Source organism: Cololabis saira, chromosome 2, assembly GCF_033807715.1.
Source record: "Cololabis saira isolate AMF1-May2022 chromosome 2, fColSai1.1, whole genome shotgun sequence".
NCBI lineage: Eukaryota > Metazoa > Chordata > Actinopteri > Beloniformes > Belonidae > Cololabis > Cololabis saira.
The window spans coordinates 33,857,103-33,883,302 of record NC_084588.1 but is presented as its reverse complement, the minus strand read 5'-3'; the positions used below and the strand labels follow the sequence as shown (position 1 = coordinate 33,883,302).

General features: G+C 39.4%; 1 protein-coding gene and 1 long non-coding RNA gene across 2 annotated transcripts; both read left to right on the top strand.

Annotated features, from left to right (window-relative positions):
• Nucleotides 1-2,931: 2,931 nt before the first annotated feature.
• On the top strand, nucleotides 2,932-8,626 carry LOC133462827 (protein phosphatase 1 regulatory subunit 3E). Its single transcript, XM_061744281.1, has one exon. It carries the CDS (start codon nucleotides 3,131-3,133, stop codon nucleotides 4,049-4,051), a length of 921 nt encoding a protein of 306 aa, XP_061600265.1. The 5' UTR covers nucleotides 2,932-3,130; the 3' UTR covers nucleotides 4,052-8,626.
• Nucleotides 8,627-14,483: 5,857 nt separating this feature from the next.
• LOC133420959 (uncharacterized) lies at nucleotides 14,484-20,642 on the top strand. Its single transcript, XR_009770654.1, has 3 exons — nucleotides 14,484-14,539; nucleotides 18,508-18,647; nucleotides 20,371-20,642. It is a non-coding gene; the product is annotated as an uncharacterized LOC133420959 (long non-coding RNA).
• Nucleotides 20,643-26,200: the final 5,558 nt, after the last annotated feature.

Sequence of the window (26,200 nt, the reverse complement as noted above, 5' to 3'; positions counted from 1 at the left end):
ACTGGTGGCTGTGAGTTTCTATCCATGTTGCCTATCGAAACAGTTCATGTCTGTTACCTGCTGATGGTGGTCTCTCTCTCTCTCTCTCTCTCTCTCTCTCTCTCTCTCTCTCTCTCTCTCTCTCTCTCTCTCTCTCTCTCTCTCTCTCTTCTCTCTCTCTCTCTCTCTCTCTCTCTCTCTCTCTCTCTCTCTCTCTCTCTGAGCTGTACTTCCAACTTTACAACACTTTGCTGACTCATTTTATTTTTTATTTTGGTGCATGTTTCTGTTTGCACATTCTTAATTTTTACTGCAATGGCACAGTTTCTCTTTTGACATTAAAAAAGCATCAATTCAATTAAATTCAACTGAATTTAAGGGCTGACTCAAACCTGTCCATATAATTGCCACCTGACGATGTAATAAAGGCTGTTTTCTTCACCAAAGACATGATAGCATGTTTGTGTAATTTGTTAGTCTTTTTATCTCTTTTTGCTGTTGCAGATCATATTTATGCAAATGTACATTTAAACTAGATACAACTACAACTAGATACAACAGTAAAATAGTTATTTTGTATCCCTGTAACTCCCTCCAAATTGGGATATTGATTAATGTGGTTCTGGAAGGGATGTGTGCTGCCACTGCAACCACCTTAAATAAATGAGGGTATAAGGAAGGCTTGTAATAAAAAGACCTACAGTGTCTTCAGGGTAACAGTGATAATCAAACGGCTCCAGTTCTTTCATGTAGAGCTCCTCACTAATATCCAGGAGGACATTGACATATGTTGGTGTCTTGTAATGCTGTGTCTCATCCTCGGCCTCCTGCCATGAAAGCTCCCCGCTGCCTCTGTCCACAGGTGTCTCATCATCTTCTTGGAGGGTTGACATGTTGTGGCTAGTCTGTGGTGAAATTCAGAAAGGGACATGAAATATATACAGTATTGTGTAAAAGTCTTAGGCAGCAGTCTTGTTGTTTTATGAAACATCCGATGAAAATCTTTTTTTTTTTTTATCCCAGTCTCTTTATTGAGATACAAACAGATATACAGTGAATTAGAAATGGTTATAATAACATTGATTAAATTGTTGGCCGATTTGTTGACCATTTTTGATAAACCAGCAAAAATGCCTATCAATCTCTTGGTGTTCTGTTACCAGGGTTACGGGGCAGTTGGAGAGTGTCCCATACAGATGTATGCAGGGTTATTTAATAATATCCTGCGCTATTAAAGACATTATATAAATATATAATAATATATATAATATAATATATATCTGTTTGTATGTCAAACAGACTGGGAAAAAAATGATGTTACATTACATTACATTCCATACTATTTAGCAGACACTTTTACCCAAAGTAAGTTTTAAAAGAGAGGAAGACAACTCAAAAAGTAGATTTACAGTCTATGACAAAAAGGGAATTGCAAAGTACACTTAAATAAACATCTTAGTGTGAAAGGGTAGGGTTTATCTGTTAGATCTGTCAGGTAGGAGATTGAAAATAAACACTGATGGCATGAAAACTTTGATAAAGACAAAACTTAACTGGGAAAAGGAGAAAGTTGACCAAAACGTCAAAAAACTAGACTTACCAAAATGCAACCATTTGAAGCCCAGCATTATAGTGATAAACTGTACCAATTTTTCCTCTTTTTGAGCGCTTTCCTGAACCAGAGCGGAAGAATGCTGTTAATGTTGACAGCCGCTGTGCCGTCGCCATGGTAACGTTAAAGGGGCTGACGTGGCAGGTGTGACGTAGTAGAGAAGAGCGCAGGGTCGCATTTGCTGCTGCAGCAGGCAGCTTTGAAAATGAAACGATGACATGCAATCGTACATGCAGACATTTCTTGATAGACAGTCATTTGTGAAAAACGAATAGCCTACGATATCATTTTATTTCATTTATTTGTTATTTAAGCGTACTCTTAAATTAAATACTTTCTGAAAACTGCGAATGAGATGTGTAGCCTACCTGCGGTACTCTACTGCCCTTAGTTTTCAGCAACTTGTGCTTTTTATTATTTTACCTTCTTTTCTCATAATTTTATTTCATTGTATTTGTTATTTATTGTCTAATTATGCCTTGCCGCTTTTAATGTTGATGTAAAGCACTTTGAATTGTGCTATATAAATAAACTTGCCTTGCCTTGCCTTACGATAGAGATATACAGTATGCATTTGGAATTAAAAGCGTTGCTACATTACAGAAGCTGTGCAGAAGTTTTGAAAACACGTCAGTGATGTTATAGGGTTGTGTATAATAATGTCACAATATAGTAACCCGTTACATCACCTTGAAGATTGACTCTGGTTTTTCTTTAGATTGGAACAATGTACTTTTTGGTGTCCACGATGTCAAAAGTAAGAAACAGAAAGAACTGTATGTCATAAACTTGATAATAATATTAGGGAAGTATCACATACACAAAGGTAAATTTACTCACCCGACACCATGCTTTATTGCATTCCAAAAGGAAACTGAACAGTACATACAAAGTATTTGTGACTCGAATAACAAGAAAGCTATGAAAACTTGTGATTTGTGCACCTTGTTTTCTGTATTTATTTAGCAGCCTACCCCCTGGCTGATGTTCTAATGTTTCATTGATAAGACTTGCTTTTGTATTGTTTGATTGTTTGTTCTGTTAATAAAAAAATAAATAAAAAATAAATAAAAATAATGTCACAATATGAGAAAGGGGAAGATAACCGGGCCATCGCCTGAGGAGGAAACCACCGTTTTGGTTGATTGCAACGTGAACTTCTGCACGTAGACTGTTGAAAAAAACCACAGACGTCAAACCTCTTGCACCAGAGAGGCTAAAGACAGCTGGGGGAGGACACGTTGCACGCTCACTTCTTTGAAATGCAAACAGAAGGGGGTGGGAATTAGGGTAATTCTTATTCCAAATTTGCTTTCATTCTGACCGGATATTGAGTTTAAAGTACAATTTCTGCAGAAGCAGGAGCAAACCTGGACTCTGCTGTCCAACAACAGCGCGGCTCATTGGTTCAGTGCGTGCTTGTGACGCAGCGGGAGCGCCTATCCGTGCAGAGAGACTCCTCCAGCTGACGGGCTTCTCCTCACACTCCTGCAGGAGTCTGTCCCATCACGATCAGCGGCTCTGCAGTGCAGGCGCTTTATGGAAGCGGACTCCGAGCATCCCGCCGTGGTCATGCTGCCTCCAAAGAACTGCCTGCCCAGGAACTACAGCTGCATAGCGGGGCTGTTCGGCAGCCTGGCCGCGGCCAACCCCAGGCTGGAAGATGGGGAGGAATTGGACACGATGAACGGCACGACCTGCGAATCCAGCGAGAGCCAGGTGGTGGAGGAGAGACCCCGGGGCAGAGAGGTGTCCCTGCGGCCGCAGAGCCCTGGCAGCCTCCGCCGCAGGTGCAAATCCCTCCCGACACCCGCGGAGAGGGCCAAGTTGGAGATCGCCCGGAAAAGAAGCCCGACGAGCCAGAAGAAGGTCAGGTTCGCAGACTCTTTGGGCCTGGAGCTCATTTCGGTGAAGCATTTCGACGATAATGATGATCCAGAGGTGCCGGAGCGCATTTTGGCGAAATTACCCAAAGGGACGCTCCATCAGTTGGACACCAAATTCCCCCAGCCCCCTTCCCAGTCCGTCCACATGGAATTGCAGTTCACAAACCCGGGCACTCTTCCCGGCTTCGAGCAGAAAGTCCGGGAGGTGAAAGTCCTGCTGGAGAACGTGGAAGCGGACGAGTTCAGCCTCTCCGGGTTCGTGCGCGTGTTGAATCTGGCTTTCGAAAAGAGCGTCTCTTTGCGGTATTCCCTCAATAACTGGATCACGTTCATGGAAAGTTTGGGCACCTACGTTCCCGACTCCAGCGACGGGGTCACGGATAGGTTCCGTTTCAAGGTGGTCATGCCCACATACCTCGACCAGGGAGGCACGCTGCAGTTCGCCATCAAATATTGTGTCGGTGGACTGGAATTTTGGGACAATAATAACGGGAAAAATTACAAAGTACGGCGTCACCGGTTCAAGATGTCCCCGCCTCGGGAATGGGAGAATGGATGGATTCATTTTATCTGAGCGTGGACGTGTGGAGCCGCGCGTCCTGTGCGTTATTTGCGCGTAAAGCCTGAATTATGGTTCCGCGTTAATAGCCTACGCCAGGGATATGCAATTGGCGGCCCGCGGGCCACATGCGGCCCGCCAGGAGCTTTTATGTGGCCCCTGGTCATATTTCAAAAAAGGGGTGTTTGTTGAAAAAAAAAAAAACTTTTTTTTTTTTTATAATAATAATAATAATAAATAACTTTATTTATCCGTTAGGAACTTCATTTGTGGAAAAGCATCAGCATCAGTGCGTGTACAGATAACATATGCAACAGGACAGTACAGAAACAAACCAAACAATCAATATAAAGCAACATACATTGGGCAATCACAAATACTGCTGGACTTAGATGCTGTAAAACCATAGCATAGATAAAATACGAGAGAAAAAGATTATAAAAATATAAGTCCCCGTTAAGTGCGTGATAAATACAATGATTTTTTAAAAATATGTATAAAAGCGGGTACAAAAATGAATAGGTAAGATCAGCTGTTTATGAGTCTGATTGATGAGGGCACGAAGCTTGACATGGCTCTGTTTGTCCTGAATTGTAGTGATCTGTATCTGTGACCTGAAGGGAGGAGCTTATACTGACTGTATAATATTTTTATAACTGGCTACTATGGACTAAAATGGTTGTGCTCAATGCTTAATATAATATTCAAATAAGGAAATCTTGGTGGAAAGTGGTGCTTTGTCATTATGGCGTGTTTCATTAAAAGTAGGTCAATATCAATTTCATTAAGTTTGCACAATGCATGGTTTCAAAATGAACTTGCATTCAAAATAATATTTCTTTATCTGAATATTATATTTAACATTCACAATGACTAAATCTGGAGACAATTAATACATAATTCATATGTAAACTAGATATATTCAAATGTATAATACAAATGTATTATATTTACATAAGTCTTCGTCTTTGAGTGCAAAATACATTTTGAAAACCCCCACATTTTCAAATTGTGCGGCCCTCTCCATACAGTCCTTTTGCAGATGTGGCCCCCGGCCGAATCTAGTTGAATACCCCTGGCCTACGCCGTAGGGTACGGCGTAGCCTACGCCGTAGGGTACGGCGTAGCCTACGCCGTAGGGTACGGCGTAGGCTACGCCGTAGGGTCTGCGTTGGTGTAACGCGGAACCATAAATCAGCCTTAATGGATCCCCGGGTACCTTATCACTGTAGCCTGTTAAATGTGTAGTTTTATTTTCTGTCACCGTGAGCTGCACGGATGTGGTGACAGAATGTGTGCAAATGCTGTCCCGTGATATTTGAAAAACGTTGTACTGGTCCACGGATGGGGCCACAGAGAGTGGGATGTTTGACACTATGCCTTGATATCAGGGCATGCCTGCGTTATGTAATAGGCCACGGAAAACGTGCAGAGCCGGATTCTGGCATACTCTATTCAGGAAAGGCTGTAACTTGTATTTGATGGCATAGTTTTTGTGAAATTGTCACTTTATTTTGCATGCTTTCAAACATTGATTTACTGAAAAAACAGAAAGCAGAGCTGTTTATCCTGTGTAATAATCCTCCAAGGATCTCCGTCACTCTCTGTGAAACACATTTCTTCAGACAGATTGCAGAATTATGCAGAAGAATATTTTATATACCACATCTGTGTATAATTTCCTACCGTCATTCCATACAAATAATGCCTTATTCCAATTCTGGGTGTAGGGAATTATACACTGAGTTTAATGAAGGTTTTGTTTTGTTTATTAGAATAAATGAACACATTTGATGCTTGACATCATTAAATGAACACTGTAAAATGACCCAGGGACACCATTCTTAGTCAAAAGCCTGCCTTTATGCCATACTTTTGCAGCTATTCTACATCTATTGCACATCTTCAGATGGATTAATAGAAATATGACTGAATATTTTTCATATACAAATTAAAAGGTTAGCAGCACAGTGAAGCCAAAGCCAACGGAAATTATATAATATCTTTATATCTCTAGAGGAAAAGGAAATATATTTATCTACCAGCATAATTCACCTTCCTAAATTATTTTCATGCTGCATTGAGCCTTGTTGTTTTCACTGAATAAGCTCTTCCAACATGGCTGTTAGTTATCACAGTTAATATGTATTTGCTTGAAAGATTACGTTTACCTCGCATTAATTGTGCATGGATTTTCTCTTCTTCAGGTTTGTTGCAATATACCAGATGCTATTTACACAGTAATTGGTTTTGCATTCCCACAAAAACAACATGCACTCACAAATTTTAAGCAATGTTTATTAAATATCAGAGGTTCTTGACTGCACTGTGTAATTCTGTTTTTCACAGAACAGTTTCTATAGTCAACAACACAACTATTACAGATGATGGCGTCAAACCGGCTTCTGCTGGTTGAACGCAGTCGAACACTGTGCAAGTTCTGTAATTTTCCAGCTTGTGATCAACAAAACCCATCCACTTATCTACCAACCTGCCTATCTAGCTATAGTGCTGTACTTTACACTCCAGACAAACGACCAAAAAGAGTTGAGCCACCTCACTTGCTGACAGTGAAATTCTTCAGTTGCTGACTGACTGGAAGCATCATTACTTCAGCTACTCGTTGATGTAACTCACTCAACATTTTCTAGATAACAGTTTGTCCTAAAACTGTCTGTTTTTTATTAATTCAATGGAGATTTTTAAACCAATATTTATGAGAAACAAAAATAGCAAATTCACTTGAATACAGATGTTCATCTTACTTTTCGAGAGATCATGTACCGTAAGTGTTTGTTAGTCAAAAGTTGAGTCAGGAAAGTCCAAGAACAACTGGGCAGATATGCTTTTTAATTCCATTGCTCTGACTGTGTGTAAACATCACTTTGGCCTTTGTTTACATCTCTTTGGCCTCAGAGGGAAGCTTTCCATATACTGAGGGCTGTATGTGGATGGAGATAATTCCTGTAACCACTTAGGTTTTGGAACACTTCCACTGTAGATCCATCAGAGTTTTTGTTTTGTTGTACAAATATCACATGTTTTCGGATCACAAATCTCAAGCTGAACATTATTCTTGATGAGGTCAGAGATGATCAGAGAGTGTTCTGTTTGCCATCACACATCTGAGCTATATCCTGTGCGGAGTTGCATTTTTTTTTCGTCTCATCTGCTGTTTAAATTGCTGTGGATATCAAAAGTCAGAGCTCATTGTATGTTGCTAAATAAGTAGGTATTCACATATTGTTCACTTATGTGTCAACTTTTTTTCAAGCCATCATGCAGTATAATACCAGACAGCAGTTATTGTTAATAGTAAGGCGACTGGTGTGGTTATATAGGGATGCATCAATACCACTTGACCCCTGCCAACAAAACCATTTATGAGATTGAACATTTATAGTATATTGCTATGGTGTTGAAGTTTCTTGATGCTGAAACATTTTCTGTTTCCGTTCTCTCTCTTTTTCTTTATTGTTCATCATGATAGTAGCCACAATGTGATGTAGAAATACATAAATACAGTTCCTGCTCATTCTGTGCTTGATGTCAGCTTGTTATTGGTGCATCCCAACCGTACAGATGATAAAGGGGCTGCGCTGGTTAGATGTTCGCCTCAGTGTATACATAACAATTTACATCTGCACTCACTGATATATAACCACGTATGTAAATGTTTAAGTGTTTCATATTGAATGTGTTCCTACTGCTGTTCAATGTGACGTGTATTTTGAAGCTTTTTAAAGTAGTGTTGTCAGAAAGGTTGAAGTTTGTGTTATGCTCCTGTGAAGTTAAAAACGAATCATCATAGCCATTTAACACAAGGCTAATGTGAGGTGCACTAAAAGCTATGATATTTAGGTCTGAATTGTTGTAACAATAGAATATGAAAGTTTTTTTTTTTGTTTATTCCCCATTATATGTGCCAAAATGTTAGTAGTGTATCTGCAACTCTGTGTGCACATTTTCCTTTGGTGTACACTGCCTTACAAAACTGGAAATTCACTTTGGGACACGTGAGGTGAAGTTGGAGGTGGAAGTGCTCGGCTAGTGAGGAACGATGTGATTGTAAATTATGGAGGGAAATAAGAAACATGAGGGACACTTTGGTGTTATAACTTTTTGTATGAGCGACTTAATGATTGTAGCAGATGCTGAGTGGACTGAGTCAAAGCAGGTCTAATGCAGTGAGAGGAAGGGATGGGGTGTGATTAAAAGCGTCTCTTGTTGAAAGCCTCTTGAAAAAGTTTTTAAGTGTTTGACATAGTTCAATGCCCTTGTCTTTGGGTATGGAAAGTCAATTTGTCTAATGTATAACCATTTAATGGCACTGATGTTTTTCTTGGAAATTTTCTTGCAAGTGATTTCTTTCAGTAATTTCTATGCAACCATTTTTTTGTTGTATCATCTACACTGTGAAATGTCTTTTTGTGTCCTTTTCTGCTGTAAATTTTAACCATATTTGCACGTACAATGACACCTACATTTATATTTATGTGTAGCTCTTAATGTAACCTATATTTTGTTAAAAATGATGCTTAATAAAAGCTTTTGTGATGGAAACCAATCATTTTGTTTCTTCAGCTCACAATTACGTAATCTACAAAAGTAATCCTTTAATAAAGGGGTCATATCATGGTAAAACAAAAACAAAGATCCATGGCTTGTCTCGGTTGCAATGTTTCATTTCCATTTGTTTAAGTGCATCAACAGGTCAACACTGGAATCCATCCTTATTCATAGACACATGTAAAAATTGCTCATATCAGCAACAGTTTTTATTATTATGGGCTATGAACTTTAAATCAACACAGAAAAAGAGTCTGACAGTGAAGCCCCTGGTTAATTGATCCTAAATGTGACAGAGTATTTGTAAAATGATGGGTGGATTACCAACATCCTCATCATTATGTTAAGTCAGTGGGTCCATATGCAATGTTTTTCAACAATCTGGACCTGTTCAATCCATTATTCCCAAAAAATAACTGAAAATACTGTCTCAAAAGACATTATCAACAGCTCAGAGCCAAACTACAGACAAGTGAAGTTATTTGGGTATAAAACTGCCACTACTAGAATATTATGATTTTTCTTTAATCAGTTTAGAGAATAGTAGTGTGAGCAAGCTAGGTTTCCCTCTCATACAATAAAGATCTAATATTATATAAAATAATATATATATGTATACTGTATGTATACTGTATATATATATATATATATATATATATATATATATATATATATATATATATATATATATATATATATATATATATATATATATATATATATATATATATATATATATATATATATATATATATATCTGCTTCAGGGATTACAGATTTCATTCCAGTCCCTGAAACCCGCTGCTATGGGCAGAGGACTAAATACATTGCTGTGTTGCTCTGTGCTATATTGACCAGAGCATATTACAGGCATTTCATTAAGGCCTCTAGACATTGTGTCAGATTATAATAAAAGTCCCTTTTCTATTACTGTGACACCTGCCCTGTGTGTGGTCCCAAAGGTGTCTAGCTGGTTAGTCAAGCCTCTCTTTGGACTCTACTGGTACAGCAGTCACTGCAGTGGGCTGTAGCTGCCGCCATCATATGCCTTCCTGAGGTCATGTCCTTGAATTGATCGCCGCCTGATACCAACTCCTCTGTTTACAAATGGTGCTTGAAGGCAAAAGCGCACCAAAAGCGGAGTAAAGACAAAATAAGCATTGGAAGAAACATATAAAGGATATTCATTTCTCAGTTTTCGACCTATTTTCTGAACCTATTTCCTCTCGTTCTGGTTCAGTGGGAGGGCTTGGGCTTATCCCAGATGTTATGGGGCAAGAAATGGGATACATCCTGAGCACGTTGCTTGTCCCATCACACCACTAACACAGAGATGAAAGAGACAAACAACAGAGCAATGCACACTCACACTCCCTCCTACAGATAACTAATAATTACCAGTTAACGAGAAATATTGGACTACCAGGAGAAACAAATATGAAATGTACAAATAAAAACATGTTTTTCGTAAACTGGTTAGATACCACCGGAAATGTATTATTATTATTTGAGGGTAAATAAAGAAAGACTTAATGTTGCTGCACATATTTTCCTTTAATCTGCAGTATTATAATCTCTGTTTGTAACCTGTTCACAGTGTACTTCACCTGTCTTGCTATTACAGCTGGCTCATAGGACTGAAGTGAACACAGAAGATGAATGAATGAATGAATAACGTCTATAAAAACTAAATTTGCACTGGAAAATGGGTAATAGGTTGACAGATTGGTTGTTTTAGAGCTTATTAAACACTGAATGTGAAATACAACTATGTCAACGATGCATGATTATTTCACAAGTCATTTAGTGTGCTTTTTTATTTTTGTTAGTATTGTACGTGTACCATTCTAATAATTCTTTTTTCCAATTAATTACTCAAAAGATAGAATAAAGGATGTTTGTTCTGTATGACACTCAGCTCTTACATCCTAGCTTTTGTTTATCCGTTCATCAATTCCTCAAAGACTAAAACTAAATGAAAACTAATAAACTAATACTACTTTCTTTGTTTGTTAAACTAACTAAAACTAAACTGAAATAATCAAGTAAACTGAAAAATGAAATAAAAACTATTAAACAATTAAAAACTACTATAACTGTAACCGTCAGTCACTGAGCAGCAGTCAAACGACGATGAGTCCAACTTTGTTCACTTTACAATTGTATTTAAGTCTTCCTAACTATTGTTGACAAGGCTGCGTACCAGCTAAATGCCTTTATCAAGCAGCCGTTGTGAATCCATATGATCAGTCAATTGAAACCTGCTGTTATACTAATACTAATTTCAGTTTGTGATTGAAGCAATGCAGCCATATGCTCAATGTTAATAATCACATATTTTTCACAGATAAAATAACATTCATCCAATGTCAGTGACAACTGAAGTGAGAAATTAAGACATGCACAGCTAGATTTGATTAAATTGTGGCTCATTGTTCTCCATCTTGACTGTCTGGAAGATGCATTAGCTATATTAAAATAGCCAGTTCTTTCACATCAAAGTTAACTTTTTGCCATGCTGAATGCGTATGTTGTTACATGAAATAAAGAAGGAAAAAAAAACAACTCGTGTATCAGCAAAGCCAAGCTGTGGCAACATGGTCTCTGTGATGAACAACAGATGCTTACGTAACGTCTGTGCTAATGTGACGATGCTACTCTGATTGTTCCCCCCCTCAGGCCTTATGAGACTGCAATCACACCCATGTCCAGTTTTATCCCGCCTGCACAGGGCACAGCTTTATTACCTGATCCATAATGTCCCAGGGGGATGGGGGGGCAAGTCAAAGAGCTCAAATAAGTTTCATGGTTTCCATTTTAATAATTTAAGGTAGGCATTCAGACACATGCCTTGCCACGGGTAACAGATTCAGCAGCAGCAGCAGCAGCAGCTGGGGCTACAGTGCAGGATATAACCACAACATTGCTTGGATGAGGTACTGGATTGGAATAATTAATTTGCTAAACAATCTTTCAAAGCTATGGAAAATGTATTATGTTGCTTTGAAGTCACTGTGTTGGTCTCCCTGCGACCGTGTTAAAAATGCCTCACATGGCACAACACCCAGATCCACTCTTAAAGAGCCAAAATCCCCGTACGAGTTTGGGTCAATTTCTATCAATGTGACTACTTTCCCACACATCATTAGCTATCCTTTTCCCTCCCCATCTCCCCAACTTAAAAAAAACAACAAAAAAACATAAATTGTTTATGAGAAAGAGAGATGAGAAGAGAGAAGAGATATGGCTTGTTTCACATCACACCATATTTAGACATGGCAACATGACTAAAATAGAGAGGAAATACTTTCCCTGTTAAACAATGGCCCTGGACCACATGTGCATACCACACTTCAGGCAGATAAACTTGCATGATTGATAATTGCCTGGACAGAGGAGAGAATAGACCCATGTTTATTTACAGCTGAATTTTCACTGATTTAAAGATTATTAATCATAATGTGGCAGATCGTCCTGGAAACCACAGAGACTGCTGAAATATTACTATTGCTTTCTCCTCACATTTTACTCAAGAAGATTAAGAGACCACTCAGCCGAAGGCACATGTGGGCTGAAGGAACCATTAGTTAACCCGCCCGTCTTCTAATAAGTGAACAGTCTTCTCTCAATCTTAAGCAGACAACCAGCAGAGGATATAAGGTAAGAAAGCAGCTCACCATGTGCCCTGAAGAGGCAAAGTGGAAATGATTCTATTTTTAGATAAAGACTCAGATGTTAGTAGTGTACAATCACCATTTTCCTTTCTTTATGGAAAACCATGCTTTCTTGTCTCTGGGTTCAAAATGCATTTATTTATGCATGATTATCATGACTAAAACGGTTGGAAGAGAGGCACACAGGGTTGCTTCATTATATTCTCAATAACCGTAAAACACAATGTTCACTGTATTAATAAGTTACACTCCACTTTTATTAAAGATTAAAATATCCCCATTACATATTACAATTTAGTATGTGTTCAAGGACTATTCATTTCCCCCCAGATTGGCTTGGGCCCAGAGGAGCTTATTATACTGAGAAGAAATACATTTATGGTCTAGTTGGGCACTGCCATGATAGATATTAGATTTTAGTTTAAGTGGGGGAAATGTACAATGTCTCTCACTGAAAAACTGATTGAAGGCTGATTGAAGGCATTCTTCAAAGTATGGGTCTTGTCCTTTGTGAGTGCACTGTGACTCCAGACGGCTGTATAACGGCTATTTAGTATGCTGCAGATCTCTTGCAGGACCCCATGGAGCGATCAGACCTTATGTAATAAACCAAAAATGCCCATCTGATATGAGAACAGTAGAGGTTATTGCACCAGGGAAAATGACTTTGAGGCAAACAAAATGTGCAGCATTGCATTTGCTTCATCTATATTACATTTCTGCTCCTTATGCATTTACTTCATTCTCCACTGTTTTCATTTTCCGGCAGCAGTACAATGATGCAGTTTTGTGTGCTGATCAATTTCAAATCTCCTCCCAAACCTTTTAAAACTCACCAATAAGTAAGGCATCGCTTTATGTGTTTTGTATTTTTCTTCTCCCCGTTGGCTGTCCTCCCTTGCTCTCACCCACTGCCCTTCTGGACCTTCAGCTATTCAATAAGTCGATGAGTATTCAGACTGCTGCAGCCGCAGTAAATTTCTAGCGCTGGCAGCAGTGAAGAACACTAGGGCACAGGCATACTCATAAATAATCTACGGTTCCGTCTATTTCCACCCTACCAAAAGCACGCGAAAAATTCAAAGCAAACAGGCAAATAGAGAGCATCATGGACACAAATAGGTTTAAAACACATAAAAGTGTCTGAACATTGTTATAGTCTGGGTCATGGGGTTTTGGAGGAGATGATCAATGAACCAATAACTATTATCAGTACCAAGCTGATAGGTCTGTGTAGTGTAACTCTAAAAAATGTCCTTCCTATCACCACATATGAAGTTATTGCCTGAGGACACCAGAAGGATTTTTTTTTTTCAGCCAACTTATATATCATACGTTTGTCAGTGCTGCACTGGATGTGAAATGGTTGCAAACTCTTCATCACAGCTCATTTAAGGTGCCTAAAGATGTCTACTGAGAGGTAGGAAAATGAAAATATTTTGCCCAATTGAAATTTAGGCCAAGTGAAAATCCAGCACAGGCTAAGTAGTGAAAATGTTTTGGCTCCATCGACCCAAGTCCAGCCGGTTGAAGCATGAATGTTGGCCTGAAGTGTTAGAAATGAACCAGGTTTTTATATAAAAAATTACGGTCACCACTTGTGTTCTATTGTTGCCGGATTCTTGTTTAATGCTTCAATATTTAGATGGACCACATCCAAGAGCCCTAACGCAGCCCACAGAAGTAAACACAGCCTCGTTTGTGCAGATGATATCTTGGCCAAGTCTCCCTTGGAAAAAGTTTTCTTTTTAAATCTTAATGGGACCTCCTGGATACATAAAGAAAAAAATAACAATAACATTAAATTAACAGCTTGCTTCATGGCTACATGTGGAAACGCATCAGAGGAAACAGATGTTGAGCTAAAAAAAAAAGACATCTCGTACCAATCCTCCGTAATATACTAGTATAATAGTGTTGTGGAAGGGCTTTCCACGAGCTGGTGGCAGGAATTTCCTCTCATGCAGCCAGTCACGGATGCTGTGATAAGGTCAAGTTCACAGCTTGTATTCCAGTAAGTCAAGAGGTGTTGGCCTGGTTGGAGGTCACAGATTTGTCTAGGCCAGTAAATCCTGCCATGACAAACCTTTTCAAAGAGCTCTGCCCTTTGTAGTATTATCTAATGTTTATATATACAGAGTTATAGTCACAAGCACCACTCAAACCTTTACTGTGCAGAAAGAAAGCCCAACATCACGATGTTCATCTCTGAGCTCAGATGCATCTGGGATGGATCATCACACAGAGGAAACAGTTTTCTGGTCAGATGAATCCTTGTTATAGGTCTTTTCTCGGATTCAGGCCGCGGATGCTGCAGACAAAAGATGAAGAGGACCATCCAGACCGATACCGGCAAAAGGTCTAAAGCCAGGAACTGTATATGAGGTTGTACTAGTGCTCTTTGCAAAGATCACTAACTCTTCCTGCTTGAATGAAAAGTAAATTGAGAATTTAGAGCAATATTCAGTATGTTGCCTTCAGTACTACATATTTTCCAATAAGAAGAGTGGGATTATATTCTGTAGCATCACAATGCCTCCACAAATTAAATGTATTATTTAAAGGCCTTTGTGAATAAGGATGCACTAGGAACATAGCAAGAAAGGATTTGCTCATGTTGAGAAAGTCACCTTGAGCAATACTCAACGTGGCTTCAAAATGGGTTCTATTGTGTCTAGGCGCTGTCTTTGTAACAGGAGCCAAAAATGCAACGCTCTCTGTAAACTGTGTGTCACAGTAAATGCTCCGCGGGATGACTTCATCCCCACCTCCTCACAGCTATCAATCCCGTGGGGATGCCATGGGCACTTTGTCACAGGGAAGGATGTCACTGATTGCCATCACCACCTTCAAAACCCTAAATAAATATATAAAACCCAGAGTGCTGTTTAGAAGGAGAACCTGATGCATGAGTGATTCAGCAAAACGTGACTGCTGTCACCACGGATATTTGTTAAAGCTCAGCTTCCTCGCAGATGGGTACTGGAAATTTGAGCCGTGTCCAGCATGAACACGAGACCATGCATGACCATAAAAATGCTTTTAGTTCATGCATGCATGCATATTCCTGGCTGAGACATTGCTGCGTGTATCTTTAGGGAGCCTTCTTGTCACGTGTCTGCCCCAGCTAACCCGAATCGTGTCCTTTTCACCCTGGCCGGTGTATCTCTATGAGCCCCGTTGCCTTTGGCTGCAGGGCAGTCACAACAGGTCTCATAAAATAATGATGCAGCTGCACTATCACACCTCTCTGGATGTCTGGCTTCCATCTCAAGGCACTCTCTTATGTCTCTCTGGATCACTCCTACAGACATAGACAGGTCACATGGAGCAAATGTGTGACTGGATGTGCTGTAGTTGTCCTTACAGCAAGGGGTGGCTACGTGAGAGGGAAAACATTTCAGATGATGCTGAATATGAAAAAAAAGAAACATATTTTTCCACCTTCTGACACATTTCATGATGAAGATGTCCTTCAACTGCCGGTTAAGTTATTATTATTATTATTATTATTATTATTATTATTATTATTATTATTATTATTATTATTATTATTATTATTATTATTATTATTATTATTATAATAAACAATTAATGTATGTCTAGGGGAAGATGTTTGCCTGCAGATTAAAGGTTTTTCTTTAAAGTTGAACTTGAAATGATGATGCTGCATCTGGCTAGACAGTTGTAACATGTGCAAAGGGATTTTTTTTTAATGTTTTGCATCTGTGCACGTGTAGAAGAAAATATTTCTATGTGATGAGTCAACCTGATATCTTCATGCATGTGTGCACTGAGTCTGCATGTGCTGTTTCTTTGCTCCTGCAGGCCTCGTTCGCCACAGACACACTCTCTGCTGCCCTCTCCTGTGCAAACGGTTTTATCAACAACGTCACTTCCAGTGGTGTTTGTATTCCTTTTTAAAATTACAATAAAAGAAAGTAATGCTTTAAATTAAATAAATTGATAAATAAAATAAAAAAATCTGAACAAAAGCATCATAATAAAATGTTAGTGTGCTCAGAATTTATACAACTAAGTGGAGGACCTCTCAAAAGAATGAGTTTAACTTGGAAAATGTTGGTAATGTAACTTTAAAAGGCTGGCACATTCAGTAGTATATATGAATGAGATGGGGCTCAAATATGTTCACCGGCTTGTTAAAACAAAAAATCTAATCAGCTACTCAAAAGGTAGTAGTTCATTTAGACAATTCAATTCAATTCAATTCAATTCAATTCAATTCAATTCAATTCAATTCAATTCAATTCAATTCAATTCAATTCAATTCAATTTTATTTATATAGCGTCTAATATAACAAAAGTTGTCCTCTAGACGCTTTCCAGAGACCCAGAACATGACCCCCGAGCAATTATTACATAAACAATGGCAGGTAAAAACTCCCCTAGTGGGAGAAAAACCTTAAGCCAAACAGTGGCAAGGAAAAACTCCCCTTTAGGAGGGAAGAAACCTTGAGCAGGACCAGGCTCATAAGGGGGGACCCTCCTGCCGAGGGCCAGACTGGGGGGTCAGGGACGGCAACAGCACAGCAGGCAGGTGGAAGCAGCAACGGGATGACCAGGGGTGGGGACCGCAGGCCAGCACACAGCTCCCGAAGCTCCGGCCCAATCAGCAAGTCCCAGGTAGGGGACGTGCTTGACCACGTGGACGTGGTCAAGATAACCTGCTGAACTTCAAATGGAGTCTCACAGAGGGGAGGAAAGGTGAATGGTCAGACACTGGGCACGTCATGGCTGTTGATGTTAGTTTAGTTGGTCTGAGTTTTGCAGAAACTGCTAATGTACTGGGATCTTGATACACAATCACTTCTGCTGTTGAATAATTCGACTCAGAAACAAAAACATCTAGTGATGGGCAGTCCTCAGGGGGGAACATGTCTTTTTGAAGGCAGAGATCAGAGGTGTATGCAGAAGATCAGCTCTGAATCTAAAACTCACTGAACCCAGAAACAGACGGGCTACCGCAGCAGAGAACCACACAGGGAGCCATTTCTGCCATCCAAGAACGGGAGAAGGACGTCAACATTTACACTGACTCACAGAAAACCAGAAAAATGTTGCCTGGTCTGATGAAGCTTGATTTCCTCTTCTCAGAATTTGGAAACAGCATGAAATCATGGATCCATCCTGACTCATATCAACTGCTCACACTTATGGAGGTTTGCAGTGTATTTTATTGGCATACATTAGGCCCCTTTGTTACCAATTGAGCATTGTTTAAATTGTTTCTGATGTTTCCATACCTTTATGAACGCTTTGTACCCATCTTGGCTAAGTGATGGGTGATAAAGCACCATATAATAAAGCTCATATAATCTCCAACTGGGTTCTTGAATATGAAAATAAAACTACTGCACATAAACTCTCTGGACGGTCAACAGATCTCAATCCTGTTCTCAATCTCCTGTTTCAGTTCGACAGAGTAGGAGATGTGCATCACGGAGACGCAACGGACTGTCTCATACTATCATGCAATCTTTGAGGAATGTTTTTAGCACATTATTAAATCTATGCCACAAAAAAATTAAGGGAGTTTTAAAGGCAAAATGGGTCCAAACCAGAACCAGCAAGGTGCACTTCTTAAAACAGCCACTTCATGTAGTTCAGTACTTGATGTTACTAAAGGTTTCTGGTAAATCTTGATGTGGCCAGTGACGAAGCTGGAGCCCAATAGTAAAAGTCTTTCAGGAGTGCATAACTGAACGGTACAGACAGAGAACCTCAGATTTATGTCTGATACATTGAAATGTTAAATTCCTTTAGCAAATGGCAATCACCATACAGTAAGCTAATGGCAAAGGTTTGCACAAATTTTGGGAAAAAGGTAAAAACTAGTAGCAGCAAATATTTCTTAACTGCCGCCCAGTAAAGTCTATTCCTGTTAGCACAGCATAGTTTTATCAAACACGTTTAACTTGGTCTTGCATGTGTGATCATCTTTTAAAGGATTAGTCATATTCTGTTTCTATGCAACCCGTTAAGTATTGATAAATCACGGCCTGAATAACCCTTGTAAATCATAATTTGCTCTTAATATTGTACAAAGCACATCTGCTGCACAAGCTGCCAGCGCTAGACACAGTCTAATCCTTTTAAAATGGTGTAAATCCTCAGCGCAAGTCAGGTTAATGAACAAGGCTTTGTTGGTGCTGTTTCAGAAAGCCTGCGTTCTTATTCACAATCCGTGAATGGATCTCATTTGTTTCAGTGTGCCTCAGGCTGGAAGATTAAAGAAAAAGAAATATGGAGAATGTGAAGACGCTGGGGGCAGAGGGAAACTGGCAAGTGCAGCTGTCTCTGGAAGTGATAAGAAACACCACCACTTCAATCTGTTTGAAAGGACTCGAGGTACAAAGTCTCTCACACTACAGGTTGATCAGGTTAATTTTGCTTTCTATGGTGCCACATTTATGGGTTCCTTTCATCAGACAATTGAGGTTTAAGAAGGGATGTTTCCAGAGGTGGGTAGTAACGAGTTACATTTACTCCGTTACATTTACTTGGGTCAATTTAGGGAAGGTTTGTACTTTTAGGAGTAGTTTTGAATCACTATACTTTTTACTTTTACTTGAGTAGATTTGTGAAAAAGAAACTGTTACTCTTACTCCACTACATTAGGCTACGTTGAGCTGTTACTTTTCTTTTATCCCTTTTATCCGCGTACTCATCAATCTCATGACATCACTGGTGATTCTTTGGGAAAAATGTTTGTTTTTGCATGTTTTGTCACATTTACACAGACTCAAACACACACAGAGTTTCTATGAGTTCATGGGCTTGTTCTAGTTCTGCCTGCGGAGCCTGGTTAAAAAAGAAAAGTACCAAAGCTTGAAATCTTGTGCTACTTTTGCTTAATTTATTTTTTTATTCTGTTATATTATTTATTTTATTATTTATTAAAGTACTTGAATTTACTTTAAGCTTATTTTAATTTAAGCTATTTTTTATTCATTTTAATTTATTTTATTATTTTATTGATTTAATTTGCCTGAAGATGATTATTTTGTACTTTTGTCTGTTTGAATGGTTGTGTTAAAAAAAATAAATCAGACGTTACTCAGTACTTGAGTACTTTTTTCACCAAGTACTTTTTTACTTTTACTCAAGTAATTATTTGGATGACTACTTTTTACTTCTACTTGAGTCATATTATTCTAAAGTAACAGTACTTTTACTTGAGTACAATTTTTGGCTCCTCTACCCAGCTCTGGATGTTTCATACGACAGTGAACTCAAGCTGTCACACAACGTGCTACGATGTGTCATTAATCAGCTGATAGGTCTAGGAGCCCTGTCAAAATTGAGCTCCCACATCAGCTGTAGCCCGCCGCCCTCACCTGGAGTTCCAGGTGTGCGAGAGAGTGTACGCCCTCTCATCACGCTTGATGGTATAACTTGCCCACTTCTGGATTTCAGTGGACTCAGGACTCAGGATTTCAGGCCATGATGGTTTGTCCTCCTGCAAGTGACCTGTGAGGGATAATTACTTGTGTTATTGTTCTGATTTGTCCCTTTGTGTCATTTCACACTACACATGGTGACTTCTACTCAGAGTCACACGATCATTTGCTGTATTTATGAGCTCCTCTCATTATTTTTAAGGGGAGTTTTTCCTTTAAGGGGAGTTTTCCTTGCCACTGTTTGGCTTAAGGCTTTTCTCCCACTATGGGAGTTTTTACCTGCCATTGTTTATATAATAATTGCTCGGGGGTTTATGTTTATGTTTATGTTTATGTTCATGTTCTGGATCTCTGGAAAGCGTCTAGAGACAACATCTGTTGTATTAGACGCTATATAAATAAAATTGAATGGAATTGAATTGAATTGAATTTTCACCAGGTGTGATAAGGTTTCATGTCCCATCCCTTTCCTTTTTTGTGCTTTTATCTATCTAAGAACTCCACTGTTGCCATGGTGAGCAGCTCTTTCATCACAGATGAGCCATTAACCTAGTTGGTGCAGATGAACTACAACAGCATTACCGTCCCTTTGGCCTGGACAGTAACAGACATAAATCAAACGAAGGTCGGACATAGCTGACACTTCTGTTTCCCAATGAATGTTTTGGCAGGAGATGAGTGGACGGCTCCAGACTCTGGCAGACCTGGAGGAGGACGGATCAGACCTCTTAAGAGTGGTCTTCTTTGTGTTGTTTCAGCTGAGCAGCCTCGGGGACAGGATGGGAGGAAACAAAAGTAACACATCTGAGCCCACACATAACAGACAGACACAAGAATAGGATTAAAAGACACGGATGCATATATACAGACAGGCACTCTGTTAATCCCATGCGGGAAAATGTTTCAATATGATATAAATATATTAAAAAGTTAATGTGAATTTATGCATGTGCATCATACAAAGTTGTCATTGTTCAACAGAACCTGTGTATTAGTGCATGTGCACCATATTGCAGTTCTGAATGTATTACAGCTGCGAATTCAGCTTTTTTTCCAACACTGGCATGCTCATGTAACACACAACAATGGAAAAACACAACAGTTGCATCTCAGAACTGATACAGAGCCTCAGGTCATCGCAGCCTCCCATCAGCAGTTGTTATTGTTCACATGTTGCCACGGCCTGTTTCTCATTACTGATTTCATTAAATCAAAGCAGAATGATGATGAGTTTGTTGCATTCTTATTATGGCAGGTTGTCCAGCTCAAATGATATGTTTTCCATTACAGTGAAGTTTACTGAGGCATATAAACAGTGAACGAAAAAAAAGTTTCAGAGCATAAACATACACTGTACCCTACATATCAACGGCAGTGTTTTGTTTGTGTGTGCGTTTATGCACCTAATGAATACCAGCCTCACTTTAGGGACAAAAGACAAGGTCCCGCTTAGTTAGGGGTAAGATAAGGATACATATAAGAGGACTATGATGATTTTGGTTTGGGTAAAACAAATCTTAGCCACTGTAATGTCCTTGGAGGTATATATATATATATATATATATATATATATATATATATATATATATATATATATATATATGTACGTACGTACGTACGTACGTGCGTGCGTGCGTGCGTGCGTGCGTGCGTGCGTGCGTGCGTGCGTGCGTGCGTGCGTGCGTACGTACGTACGTACGTACATACATACATACATACATACATACATACATACATACATACATACATACATACATACATACATACATACATACATACATACATACATACATACATACATACATACATACATACATACATACATACATACACAGTACTCGAGTTGTAAAAAAAATCAGGGGGGATGGTGGATTTTATCATATGGGGACAGATAATTTGTGCTGATTACAAATAATATAATATATTAAAAATAATAGCACTGACCAAAACACCTGCAGAAATAAAGAAATAATGCAGGAATGACATAGCAGCAGTTAAATGCAGCCTTCTGTAAGCTTTAAATATGCACTGGGCAAATACATCAAAACACAACAATAAAAAACAGTTTTCTGAACTTATCAATATGACTCTGTCCTTCACAGGATAAGTAAAATGGATCACTGCAAAAACTCAAAATCTTAACAAGAATATTTGTCTTATTTCTAGTTAAAATGTCTCATTTTAGTAAAAAAAATCTCATTACACTTAAAACAAGACTCATCACTGGAAAAAACAACAATTTTCACCTGTTTCAAGATTTTCACTTAAAATAAGTAGAAAGATCTGGCAGTGGAACAAGATTTTTTTGCTTGTAATGACAAGATAAATCTTGACCCAATGGCAGATTTTTCTACTTATTTCAAGTGAAAATTTACTTGAAACAGGTGAAAATTGTCAAATAAGTTATTTTTCTGGTGTTATTTTTCTGGTGATGACTCTAAATGTTGAAATAGCAGTAAAACCACATTCATTGATGAAATTACATAAGGGATGGAAAGGGGGGATGGCAGTTTTACAGGGGGGGATGATTGTGACCGTTTTTATTTCAGGGGGGGATGCCATCCCCCCTCATCCCCCCTCAACTCGAGTACTGTACATACATATATATGAAAATCTGACATCAGGCATGACACTGTACTTTTTTTGCAATTACCGGCACATTAAACAGGCAATGTTACATCTATAAACAAAAATGAAAAAAAAATGAAGGAAGGAGGCACTTTAACATGCTCTACTAATATGTGAAGTCATCGGACAGATGCAGATTTGTATTTTTCTACAAATGATTAGGGCGGCCAGGGGGTGTAATTTTGACAGGGTTCCCAGACCTGTCGGCTGATGATTGACACATAGCAACACGCCGGATGGCACTTTGAAGACGGCTGGAGTTCACGGCCAAAACTGTCATGTGAAACATCTTTTCATAAACCTCAACTGCCAGATGAAAAGAAAAGCCCAGTTAAATATGTAGATGAAAAGCAAATGTGTAGTTCTCTTTCTTTGCCACACGATGGCATCATAGCGCCACGATTTGTCTCCAGTTCGAGGACAGGGTCGACTTAACTAGGGAATAAATTGTAACCTCATCCTCTGAGCCTTTGAAGAGTCTGGTAAAAGTGCTGCATAAAAATGTTCAAATTGGCTCCCCCTATCCCCTCTCTGTCTTTTGGGGAGGGATTGTGAGGGCTGCTGCCTATTAAAGAGTCTGTGAGAGAAATGTGTTGAAGTGAGGCCAGCTCAGCTCTCAATCTAAAGAATGTGTTGGCATATACAAGGGGCGCCACTCAAATGGAACTTTAATTCATTTACACAAAAACCAGAACAATCGTAAAAGCAGTCCTCACTCCTGAGAGCAAACGGCTTAGGTAATCAAAGCTGGAACGTAACTGCATTTGACCTGAGATTTTGCCTTTGTAGCGTTTTTATTTTCAGCATGTTCTGTTCTTTGAATTTAAGAAAGGTAAGACAGTGTGTGTGTGTGTGTGTGTGTGTGTATGCGTATGTGTGTGTGTGTGTGTGTGTGTGTGTGTGTGCGTGCGTGCGTGCGTGCGTGCGTGCGTGCGTGCGTGCGTGCGTGCGTGCGTGTGTGTGTGTGTCTGCATGCTTGTGTGTCAGATGGTAGAGGTGGGCTGCGAATGAGCCTTTGATGTATCCAGCCAAGTTTCCCCTGTGGACAGCAGCTGTTATGATAAACATGCTGTCTAGTAGCAACAGATCCTCCCAAGATGGTTCCCCACCTCCTCTAAACTCTCCTCTCCTGCTTTCCCTTTATTTTTCTCCTAAAGCTGTGTTTAATGGAAGGGAAATGAAAACAATAGCCCTGGCAATCTGCAGGCCAGCAACGGCCCTGCCAACTTGACAGTAAGTCAGAGAGACAGAGAGTGTTAGAAAAAGCCTTTGATATACCAGACACAGTCCAGACAGTATTTTCATGGAGGTGTTTCCACTGGGGGTGAATTGGAGAGATTAATTGTGCATGGCCACTGAAATTATTTATCAAGCTATTGGGAGAATAGACAGAAGAACCCCTCTGGGCAACTCACATCCTGAATGGGCTGCTGACAGAAAACCCCTCCGTTCATTCTTAACATCATCAGACAAAAAAACAAAGAATGGTTACATTTCCCCTCTCAAGTGTCTTATTGTATATCGTATATTCTGATCTCCAACGTCGCTATCTTTATATATTGAGCTAATATAGTGAGTGACCACAGGAAGAAACCGAAGTAACTACAACTCCACAGAATTCATGAGGGTTTCACCTAAAGTCAAGTACCTGGAGAGTGCATGGAAAACAAAAAACGGGGGAAAAAAAGGGAGAGTGGGGGGATGTTATTGACTGTCAGAGACACTATCCAGATGACAAGGAGGAGGAAGAAGAAATCTGGGAGAACAAGCGATAGGGGAAATGGTTGACATCCAGAAAATCTCACTAGAGAAGGCTCACTTGAAAGATATTAGGAGCTTTGATCATAGCAGCGCAATAACGAGGCCCTCAAGATCCATAAAGATGGCGGTTGCCACAGCAAACAGGACCCAAGGTGCAGGCAGTGAGATGCTCGCTGATGTGGCATGCACGCCATGAAAGGCAAAACCAAATTACTAGAGGAACATTAGTGTGAAGAATTCACTGGAGGCCTCCTAGTTTTGCTGTCATACGCCACTTAAAGTGATTAAAACTATAGAGCTATAATTGAGGAGCAGAGAAGCACAAGTGTAACATCTTAATCCCTGCTGACAGTATCGTCAGGATAAAAGAGCATCAAAAACCGTAAAACTGAGGACTGAGGAAACAACAAGAGCTGACGTGTAAAGTGAAATCCACTATCGTGCCAATTTTTCACAAGGTGATGTAATTTCCTGTATCATTTGGTTAAGTGATGACACAGATACAGTACCACAATGCCCTTTTCAACCATCTACATATATGTACTGTATGTTCAAAGCAGCTGGTTTAATAAGGTGCCGTGGCGTTTAAAGGCCTGTCTTCTGTGGGGCATACCTTGCACTTCAATTCAAATATATTTTTGGACCCAGATTACATTCAGTAACCAGTGAAGGAACTTGCACTATATGAGAAGCCATATTATCCAGACCACACTGGAAAAAAGCTTGACTGACAGTTTTACTCTAAAACACTTACATTTCTTGTCTTTTCAGTGTAGTTACAGACACTCTGTAGTTCTTCCTCATTTAAGCCCAATCTTGTTGCAAGTCATGCGCCGAAGCTGTCCAGGTTGTTCGAGCGCAGCTCTGCAGATGGAAACACTGGAGTTACCTGAGGGCCAGTCAGCGGTTTTAAAACACCTTGTAATTCCCTTGTTGCATGTATTGTTGGCTCAATAAACCCCAGGCTTCGCTGGCTTAACGGCTCTGTTCCTATGTGTTGTAAGTTTTTACATGTTACAGCTAAGAACTGTTACTGACATGGCCAAAGTTTCACTAAAGAGGCCCCCGCTGCTGCAGAATAATGCAGCATTCAACAAGAAATAGGATACTGTTATTTCCAAATTCCAGTTGAGTAAAATAGATTAATAAATAAAGACAGAGCACCAATAAGAAGCTACATTTACCAGTTGGGTTATAAATGATTTAGACTAAGCACTAATAATCTGCTCGTCCGGAAAGATGACACCTACATTTTGACCTAAATTTCCAATATGTAGTAATAGCAAAGTCTACATTTAAAAATAATTAGCTCAAATTAGTTAACTTCAAATTACATTGAGCACACCTCTTTTGGAACTATTCAATAACACACAATATGTGATGGAGAATATATCTGCTTCTTACTTTAAACACAGTATTTAACCATTTAAACCAACTCTATGAGTCCTTAGAATTTAAATCAAGCACCATAATTAAGTAGCAGTGATACACTTGGAGGTTTATTGTTCAACGTGCGCCGGGTTCAGGTGGTCACGGAGCGCCCGCACAAAGAAGGCAATGAAATTTGTCAGCGCTGTCTTTTACTAATTCTCGGCTTCCCGGGACCTACTCATCAAAGTCGTGTCAGGTCTTGTGAAATGAAATCATGCATTTATTTTTTTATTTTTTCTTTGGTTTCCATGATCTTTGGCTTCCCTCAGCAATGTCCATGCTGTTGAGTGAAGGTTTGAGGAAGGGCTTGAGCACATACACACACACGTAGGCTGTGGTCACGACAGGCCCAGACCACAGGCACCCAAGTGGAACGAGTCAGTGAACAGACCTTTATTCCCACTCTGAGGTGCTCTATGACTACACTCACTCAGTAAAATTCTCACAGACTTCTTTTTTACTTGTTTCTGCGCATTTACTTAGATGTGCATTAATGTCTGTGACTGCAATCTACTGTTTCAATCTGCTGAATGCGCTTCATTAAGAAGCATTAGCCTGGTTTGTGTTATGACCTTCTTGAGAATATAAATCTTTCAATTGTACAAAAACAAAAAGACTTTGAAGTGGTAAACCGTGGGTATAATCTCTAATAAAAAAAGGAAAACTGGTCTTTATGGTATC